Below are 10,354 nucleotides of genomic sequence, written 5' to 3'. Positions count from 1 at the left end.
AAGAGGAAAAACACGCCGTTTTGGTAGTTTAATTTTTTGAAGTCTGTTTTCTCTTTTTGGTCGTCCTCCCCAGTTCCAGACATTAAGTGTATGGCTTACAGTTGGAGGCAGCAGTCCGGTGTGCCATTCCCTGTGCTGAGCCTTCTCTTTTCTCTTTTCTCGTTCTTGTTTATTTTTTTTCCCTCAATTTTTTTGTTTTTGTTGTTAAAATCAGTGAACGCCAATGTCTTTATTGGCTGATGGGGGGTGGGAAAGTCTCTTCTTTTAAAAATTTTATTTTTAGATTTTTGAAATGATTTTGAAGCAGTGTGGCAGAAGAGTAGATTCCAGCGGGGGGGGGGGGGGGGGGGGGGGGGGCTACACACCATCAGTGCTCCGTCATTAGTGCGTCTGGGGAGGGGGGATGTGGGGAGTCAACTTCCCTCCCCCTCTCCTGGGTCCATCCCACCACCTCCCCCCCCCCATCACCGCCCTCCCCAGGTTCGTCTTAAAATCTATGACCAGTGTAAACAAGGGTACACCGTGAGCCCGAGCCATTCTGCAGGGGCACGGTCTAAAAGAAATGTTTAAAAAATCAAATAAAAATGTGCAACAACAATAATTCATAAGAAGGAAAATAAAATGCTATTGCAGTGACTGTTTTTAAAAGATGTTTAAAGAGTTTTTCGGGGGGGGGGGGGGGGGGGGGGGGGGGGGCAGTTTGGATCCATAGTGCAATTGAGGAGGGAGGGGTGGGGGGTTGGGGGGTAAGTCCGACCCAGGTGAAGAGCCTTGGTGGTCCAGGTGTTCAGAAAGCCCCCGCCCCAGGAGCTGCAGAGAGAGGGGGCGGGGACATGGGCAGGGCCTCTTCTCACACCGACCCACAGGGGGGCGGGGCTTCAATATCCTCATCCTTCTCCAGGTTAACCCTGAGCCTTTGTCTTGAGTTTACAGGAAGAGAGCGTCTCTGTGTGTGTACATGGGTGTGTTTGTGTGTGTATGTGTGACTGCATGTAAGAATGTTAGTATGAGTGTGTGTGTCTGTGTGTACATGAATGTGTGTGTCTGTCTGTGTGTGTGTGTGCACGTGTGCGCACAGGGGGAAACAGTTTCCGCACAGAAATGCGTTTGGTGGCGACTCCCTGGGCTTGGCTAATTTACATTCAGACCTCAGGTGGATGGTGATTGGACAGCTGAGCCACCCAGGTGGTGATTGGACAGCTGAGCGACGGGGGCGAAGCTGCCCGCTCAGAAAAAGCAGCAGTAGAAATACTGAAGGACACTGTACCACATGTAGCCCGATGCAAAGGCCAGAGACTGAATCACACACAGCCACACAGGGTCAAGGGTCATCTCCTTGGAAACAGCGTGCTTCTGACCTTTAGGTGGAGGGAAAGCACCTGGGGAGGAGAGGGGAGAATAAATAAATAAATTTTAAAAAACACATTAAATCTCACCCCCATACACACGCACGCACGCACACAAGCACAAACAGGCAATCAGGACCCGTCTGTATGCATCAGCGGTGGGCAGTGCTCGGGTGTGAGAACACCTGAGTGGTTACCCAGAATGCCACGCTTCAGCAGATTATGCATCTTTCAGGACGTATGAACACAGGCACAGTAGCACACTGACCCAGGCCAGCCTACGGACACAGTGTCCTTCAAGAGGACGTCCTTCCACACGATTTAAACTGCATTCACATTTTCTCAGTCAGAGAACGCTCCTGCAGTCAGTACCAGGGAACACACATTCACACAGACTTTAACACACACGCTTAAAATGACACTAACCTGACAAACACCAAACTGTGGCTACATTGTTCAGCACACCATTTGGTGCAGGTAAACTTAATTTCACTGCATGTGTGGATTTAATAGCTTTCCCACGCATGGTTTTAATGCGTTTCCCACACACGCGTTTGTAATATGTTTCCCACACGCATGGTTGTAATAAGTCTTAAAGCTGAATGAGGAAAGACGTCCTGCTGAAACATGCCCTCATCCTTTGCAGGAACCAAGAAAAGGAGGAAGGAGCACTGAAGTGGGTTAAATTAAGATTAAAACTATCGATGATGAACGATTTAATTAAAAATCACTGAATTATGGCATTAATGCAGGTATGGATCACAGGGTGTGGAAATGAAGGGGACTGATGATGCATGTAGGCACCCTGCATTTTAATGGAAACACTGTCACCCAACATTAACCCTGCTTGATTAAAACTACATTTCCCATGAGCCAATGTGTCCACATGGCCATTAAGGAAGTGTCCACTCCCAATGGAGTGCGGATTGTATTGGAAACACTAAAAACAAAGAGAAACATGTAATTTATGAAGCATGGAAGCTACATCTCAAAAACTAAAACCTATAATTTCACGCTTGTTAATACAGTACGTTAAAAACATAATCATCTGCAGGTGTCTATTCCAGCAGCTCACACAAACCCTGTGAAGTGAAGCAGGGGGCTGTGGTTTATCGTTGCAGTAATTTCATCATTATGAACGCACACACAAACACAGGAAGCACAGGCTACAGCACACGCGTGTGTGGGAACCTGGAGCACACGCAGAAGCACGGCTTAGTGTGTACTGCACACGCGTGTGCGCTCACAGGCAGGAGCACGCTTAGTGTGTACTGCACACGCGTGTGCGCTCACAGGCACGGCTCAGATAAAAGGAATGCCACCCCCCCCCCCCCTCTTCCCCCAGCAGGACACAGGGGGGCAGTCTTCCCTCCCTCTCTGACCCACAAACCCACTTGCTCTCCTGGCAGGTGTCACCTAGCAACAGGCAGCAGGGCCAGGAGAAGCCTGACAACACGAGAGGGGGAGAGAGGGAGAGAGAGAGAAAGCCAGACAGACAGAGAGAGAGATATTACAGACCTGTCTCGTAGAAGTGGGCCAGCAGGTCTTCCTTCTCCACGAACCTCTGGTAGAGCCAGTCTGTAAGGAGTTCGGTTTCCACGGGAACGTCTTTAATGGGGTAGATCCTGGAGGGAGATGAGACAACACTGAGCATCACTAAATGAGCTAGCGTGCAGTTCCTGTCTTGACCAGCAGGTGTCGCCAGGCAGCATTTCCAGAATATCACATCACCTTCAGATCAGCTGGAGGTTAGTGTTCCAAGGCGGGGACACCGCCACCATTCCAGCACACAGCTGGGAGGACCAATCACATGGCCTCATTCAGGAGGAATACAGGAGCGCAGGCCAAACAGCTTACACACATTGGGCACTAATTCCCAGTTTTTTGGGAATTTCCTGGGTGGAGGGGGGAGTGGGGAGGGGGGGCCTGACCTAGTTCTGATCCTGCGCAGCAGAACCGTCACCGCAGGCAGTCCGTATGCGCAGAACAGCGCAGTGAAGAGCATGCTGGGTAATTTGGATGGGAAGGGTGGCTGAGAAGTGATACTGAAACGGACATGCCCCCCCCCCCCCCCCCCCCACGCAGACCAGGCTGTGTCCATCTGTCCATCTGCAAGCCCCCACTCTGAAACATTCCTTTACACATACCAAGCATTTCAACATTTGTGTGTGTGTGTGTGTGTGTGTAAATAGACACAGTTTGCCCTGAGGTTAATTTAAAACTGGTTTCCAGTACAAACGGTTCAAACAGTGAAGGTGTGGCAGACGGCCTGTGTGACCAGGAAACGGCGGGAGTGGGCGGGGGGACTGAGTGGGGAGCAGGGTGAGCAGTGGGGGGGAGCAGGAGCAGCGGGGGGAGCAGGAGCAGGGGGAGCAGCAGGAGCAGGGTGAGCAGTGGGGGGAGCAGGAGCAGGGGGGAGCAGCGGGGGGAGCAGGAGCAGGGGGAGCAGCAAGAGCAGGGGGAGCAGCGGGAGGAGCAGGAGCGGGGGGAGCAGCAGGAGCAGGGGGAGTAGGAGAGGGGGAGCAGCGGGGGGAGCAGGAGCAGGGGGGGCAGCAGGAGTAGGGGGAGCAGGAGCAGGGGGAGCAGCAAGAGCAGGGGGAGCAGCGGGAGGAGCAGGAGCAGGGGGAGCAGCAGGAGCAGGGGAGGAGCAGGAGCAGGGGGAGCAGCCGGAGGAGCAGGAGCAGGGGAAACAGCGGGAGGAGCAGGAGCAGGGGGAGCAGCAGGAGCAGGGGAGGAGCAGGAGCAGGAGCAGCCGGAGGAGCAGGAGCAGCAGGAGCAGGGGATCACAGTCGGGACGGTGATGCGTCAGCGGTACACGTGGGCGAGCCTCGGGCAAAGGTCTCTGCTGAGTGGTGACGCCGGCGGTCTGCTGTGACCCAGCGGTGGCGGCGCCCTGATCTGACCCCCCCGGGGTGCCAGAGGGAGGGGCTTCTCCTCTTTAACACAATCTTCCCCCTGGGGAGCTTTTCACCTCCGCTGCTGAATTTGGGGGGAATTTTCATACGGAGCGTCTCTGATGGCGTTCTCGCCCTTGTCCACAGGCTCTCCTGCAGCCACTTCCTGCCTTTGGAGTGGAGTGGAGCTCCTTGCGCTGGTTTCAGGGAGCTGTTCGCTGCTTCTTTGTATTTAGTGAACACGCTCACCGCTGATCACACAGACGGCTGTGAGTCTATATTTAACCGCCAGATCTGCGCGTGCTGCTAATTTTATAGCGCAAGGCCATGCCAGGACCTGCGCCAGACACACAGCTGCACACGGGGGGGGGGGGGCTGCACGAGGGGATGGGGCTCCACAGCAATGTTCAAATCTTTTTCCCTCAAAGAAAACATATACTAGGATCCAAAATCAGGATCACCCATTTAACAGAAGCAGCTACAGCAGGAAACCCATTAGCTTCAGATACCCAGCTGCCCCAAACACCCATCAGCTTCAGAGCCCCACACACCCCTCAGCTTCAGACACCCAAACACCCAGCAGCTTCAGACACCCAAACACCCAGCAGCTTCAGAGCCCCAAACACCCATCAGCTTCAGACACCCAAACACCCAACAGCTTCAGAACCCCAAACACCCATCAGCTTCAGAGCCCCACACACCCCTCAGCTTCAGACACCCAAACACCCAACAGCTTCAGAACCCCAAACACCCAACAGCTTCAGAGCCCCACACACCCCTCAGCTTCAGACACCCAAACACCCAACAGCTTCAGAGCCCCAAACACCCAACAGCTTCAGAGCCCCAAACACCCAACAGCTTCAGAACCCCAAACACCCAACAGCTTCAGAGCCCCACACACCCAACAGCTTCAGACACCCAAACACCCAGCAGCTTCAGACACCCAAACACCCATCAGCTTCAGAGCCCCACACACCCCTCAGCTTCAGACACCCAAACACCCATCAGCTTCAGAGCCCCAAACACCCCTCAGCTTCAGAGCCCCACACACCCCTCAGCTTCAGAGCCCCAAACACCCAGCAGCTTCAGAGCCCCAAACACCCAGCAGCTTCAGAACCCCAAACACCCATCAGCTTCAGAGCCCCACACACCCCTCAGCTTCAGAGCCCCAAACACCCAGCAGCTTCAGAGCCCCACACACCCCTCAGCTTCAGACACCCAAACACCCAACAGCTTCAGAGCCCCAAACACCCAACAGCTTCAGACACCCAAACACCCAGCAGCTTCAGACACCCAAACACCCAGCAGCTTCAGACACCCAAACACCCAGCAGCTTCAGACACCCAAACACCCAACAGCTTCAGACACCCAAACACCCAACAGCTTCAGACACGTAAACACCCAACAGCTTCAGAACCCCAAACACCCAACAGCTTCAGACACCCAAACACCCCTCAGCTTCAGACACCCAAACACCCAACAGCTTCAGAGCCCCAAACACCCAGCAGCTTCAGACACCCAAACACCCCTCAGCTTCAGACACCCAAACACCCAGCAGCTTCAGACACCCATCAGCTTCACAGCCCCAAATACCCAACAGCACGGTTCCATCCAATCAGAACACACAGCGAAGGGTTCTGTACAATTAAAGTGCACAGTGCCTCCTCCTCCAGCCTGTTTAATCCCAGGGATGGAGCCCAGTACATCTCCACAACCGCCCACCCTCCTCCTCCTCTTCCTCCTCACCTTGCGGTCTCCAAGGCAACTAATTAGACAGCCCCTTCACACGACTTTAGACGTGAAACCAATTCGCAGGAAAACACTAGAAAAACAGACTCAAAGAGCAGAGCAGGCTTAGCCCCTAATGCCCCCACTCTGCCCCAGACCAGTCTACAGAGCAGTCTACAGAGCAGTCTACAGACCAGTCCTGAGTGTTTATGAGCAGCCCTTTACACCACAGCCATAAGGCCCATCTTTAACCAATCACACCACAGTCATAAGGCCCATCTGTGACCAATCACACCACAGCCATAAGGCCCATCTGTGACCAATCACACCACAGTCATAAGGCCCATCTGTAACCAATCACACCACAGTCATAAGGCCCATCTGTAACCAATCACATCGCAGCCACCAGGCTCCTGAGTTGTGTGTAACCAATCACACTGCAGCCCTAGGGCTCCTGAGGCCCGTGTAACCAATCGCATTGCAAGGGAAGGGCTCGTGTAACCAATCGTGCAGCACTCACAGGGCAAATCCCCATAGCCAGTGGGCGGGGCAGTCTTTCTGGAATTATCCAGTAGCCGTCAGTAATACAGCATCATTACAGGTAACAGGAGAACAGCCAGTACTACACAGGAGGAAAACAAGAGAAACAGGCTATCGTATAGCACCACGAGAGAGAGAGAGGGGGAGAGAGAGTGAGGTAGAGAGAGGGAGAGAGAGAGACAGATAGAGCAAGGGAGAGAGAGAGAGGGAGGTACCAATTCAAATAAATATGCAAATCATGAGAAGACTCTCTCAATATTAATTCTCACCGCACCCATCGCACACACACATGCACATGCACATACACATACAGGGACACACAGGGACACACACACACTCTCTCTCACACACACGGACAGGGGCCTGTATGTCAGCAGACAGTCACGTTCGTCTCGAAGCATTTCTGTGGCATTAGAATCAGTCATAAACACAAACAGCGTGAGGCTCTGCTCTTGCAGTCCTGAGCTCTGGCAATAAATACACATCTCTGCTAGGCCGGCTCACCCCGGTGAAACCCAGCGCCACGGCTATCGTAACTTTCCAGAAATCTGCTCGGTGTGAGATGTGATACCCGTCTCATCCCCGGTTTCCCAGAAAGGAGGCGAGACACAGGTCCCGCCAGGGCGGTATAAACGCCACCGTCACTCGGATTCGCTGAGAAACGGTCACAGTGACCGCAACGCCACGCTGGAGCAGAGGAACCAGCCAGCGTCTGTTTACACTGCGCAATTAAAACCTGACCCGACCCAGCCCACCACACACACACACACACACACACACAGAGTCAAACCCAGCCCACCACACACACACGGTCAAACCCAGCCCACCACACACACACACACACACACATACACACACAGACACACACAGAGTCAAACCCAGTTCACCACACACACATACACACACACACACACACACACACACACACACAGACACACACAGACACACACAGACAGAGTCAAACCCAGCCCACCACACACACACACACACACACACACACACACAGACACAAAGTCAAACCCAGCCCACCACACACACACACACACACATACACACACATACACACAGACACGCACAGACACAGACACACACATACACACATATACAGAGTCAAACCCAGCCCACCACACACACACACACACACACACACACACACAGACACAGACACAGACACAATCACACACACACACAACCACACACACACACACACACACACACACACTGGCTCTCTTACACACAGAGGCCACACAAACACAGCAGCCATATGCAAACATTAACCAGCAGTGCTGACAGTGCAGTTCAGTGGCCTGACTGGACCTGGGATCTGAGGTAAGGCTGTGTGTAGAACCCTGGGGTCTGGGGTAAGGCTGTGTGTAGAACCCTGGGGTCTGGGGTAAGGCTGTGTGTAGAACCCTGGGGTCTGGGGTAAGGCTGTGTGTAGAACCCTGGGGTCTGGGGTAAGGCTGTGTGTAGAACCCTGGGGTCTGGGGTAAGGCTGTGTGTAGAACCCTGGGGTCTGGGGTAAGGCTGTGTGTAGAACCCTGGGGTCTGGGGTAAGGCTGTGTGTAGAACCCTGGGGTCTGGGGTAAGGCTGTGTGTAGAACCCTGGGGTCTGGGGTAAGGCTGTGTGTAGAACCCTGGGGTCTGGGGTAAGGCTGTGTGTAGAACCCTGGGGTCTGGGGTAAGGCTGTGTGTAGAACCCTGGGGTCTGGGGTAAGGCTGTGTGTAGAACCCTGGGGTCTGGGGTAAGGCTGTGTGTAGAACCCTGGGGTCTGGGGTAAGGCTGTGTGTAGAACCCTGGGGTCTGGGGTAAGGCTGTGTGTAGAACCCTGGGGTCTGGGGTAAGGCTGTGTGTAGAACCCTGGGGTCTGGGGTAAGGCTGTGTGCAGAACCCTGGGGTCTGGGGTAAGGCTGTGTGTAGAACCCTGGGGTCTGGGGTAAGGCTGTGGACCCCTCTCAGGGGTACGGGTTGTTTCTGTGTGAGTGTGTGTAGGTGGGGGGGGGTGGGGGGGTGTGTTTGTGCTTTAAGTTGAATGCGAGGAGGGGATGGGAAGGGGCTGATTCTCTCTCACATGGGGTGGGGGGGCGTACAGGTGTGAGCTGGAGCTTTCTGATGACGAGGCAGTACTGCAGAAACGCCCCGCCCACACCTGCACACAAACACACACCTGCGAGTCTCAGCTGCCAATTCCTGATGTGTGTGCATGTGTGTGACCGTGTGTGTGTGTGTATGCGTGTGTGTGTGTGTGTGTATGCGTGCGTGCGTGCGTGTGTGTGTGTGTCTCTGTCTGCATGGAGCTCTGAAACTCAGGCAGTATAATTACCACCTTAATCAGCCTCTGGCCTTAATCTGTGGAGAGAGAGAGGGAGGGAGAGAGGGGGGGGAGAGAGAGAGAGGGAGAGAGAAAGAGAGAGAGAGGGAGGGAGAGAGAAAGAGAGAGAGAGAGAGTGCCTTCTGTCCTCAATCCCAGACAGACATGTCACCTCGCTCTGTAGCGCCACCCACAGGAGGACGTGAGGAGGGAGGAGTCAGGGAAGTGTGTATCAGGCAAACGGAACGTCTTCGCTCTTTCAAGCGTCAGTTTGAAGCCCCGTCAATCACAGACGTGGCAGGTGGTGAGAGGTGGATCCACAAGTGGATCATTTATACATCACAATGAGCCACGCCCAGCCCAACACTGAGCCACACCCTGCCCAACACTGAGCCACGCCCAGCCCAACACTGAGCCACACCCTGCCCAACACTGAGCCACGCCCAGCCCAACACTGAGCCACACCCTGCCCAACACTGAGCCACGCCCAGCCCAACACTGAACCACACCCTGCCCAACACTGAACCACGCCGAGCCCAACACTGAGCCACACCCTGCCCAACACTGAGCCACGCCCAGCCCAACACTGAACCACACCCTGCCCAACACTGAGCCACACCCTGCCCAACACTGAGCCACGCCCAGCCCAACACTGAACCACGCCCAGCCCAACACTGAGCCACACCCTGCCCAACACTGAGCCACGCCCAGCCCAACACTGAGCCACACCCTGCCCAACACTGAGCCACGCCCAGCCCAACACTGAGCCACACCCTGCCCAACACTGAGCCACGCCCAGCCCAACACTGAACCACACCCTGCCCAACACTGAACCACGCCGAGCCCAACACTGAGCCACACCCTGCCCAACACTGAGCCACGCCCAGCTCCACAGTGAGGCCATGCCCAGCCCAACACTGAGCCACGCCCAGCTCAGCAGAGCCAGGGTTGGGAGCCCCAGCGGGACCCAGGCTGGGGGCCCCAGCTCCAGAGTGAGGGGGAGGTGAAGGGGACCCAGGCTGGGGGCCCCAGCTCCAGAGTGAGGGGGAGGTGAAGGGGAAACAGGCTGGGGGCAGCAGAGCTCTTACCTGTAGTGCACGTGAGTGACTGAAGGGGGCCGGTACCCAAAGATCCAGGTCTGGATGTCCATGGGCCGGGCGTTGGGGTAGGCGATGGTGATGTCCACCACCCACTGCAGACCTGGGGCCTTGCGCACTGAGAGGGAGAGAGGGAGGGAGACAGAGAGAGAGAGAGAATTAATAGTTCATCTCACAGTGAGTAGAAAGATCTCTGAAAGTGTGCGTGTGTGTGTGTGTGTGTGAGAGGGGGCTGAAGCTGTAGACACAGCGAAGCTGGAGCCCGTCTCTCACAAACACACAACCACGCCAATGAAAGCACGCTGGACACAAGCATCACAAACAGCCAAACTCCGCTCTGACTTTCAGTAAATACAACACACAGAGTAAACACCACCTTCAGATTTTTTTTTATTTTATTGATCATGTCAGCCGGAGAAAGTGAGGAGCAGAAATTC

General features: G+C 54.6%; 1 protein-coding gene across 1 annotated transcript in view; it reads right to left on the bottom strand.

The window, feature by feature from the left end:
- Positions 1-1,106: 1,106 nt before the first annotated feature.
- Positions 1,107-10,354, bottom strand: part of lpgat1 (lysophosphatidylglycerol acyltransferase 1) — a 23,006-nt gene continuing 13,758 nt past the window's right edge. The window contains exons 7-9 of the mRNA XM_035424079.1: positions 9,909-10,035; positions 2,865-2,971; positions 1,107-1,379 (exon numbers count right to left, since the gene is read on the bottom strand). Of these exons, the coding sequence (XP_035279970.1) occupies positions 1,228-1,379; positions 2,865-2,971; positions 9,909-10,035 (386 nt within the window). The 3' untranslated portion in view covers positions 1,107-1,227. The remainder of the gene's footprint in view (positions 1,380-2,864; positions 2,972-9,908; positions 10,036-10,354) is intronic.

Source organism: Anguilla anguilla, chromosome 6 (genome assembly GCF_013347855.1).
Source record: "Anguilla anguilla isolate fAngAng1 chromosome 6, fAngAng1.pri, whole genome shotgun sequence".
NCBI lineage: Eukaryota > Metazoa > Chordata > Actinopteri > Anguilliformes > Anguillidae > Anguilla > Anguilla anguilla.
This window is presented reverse-complemented; position numbering and strand designations above follow the sequence as displayed.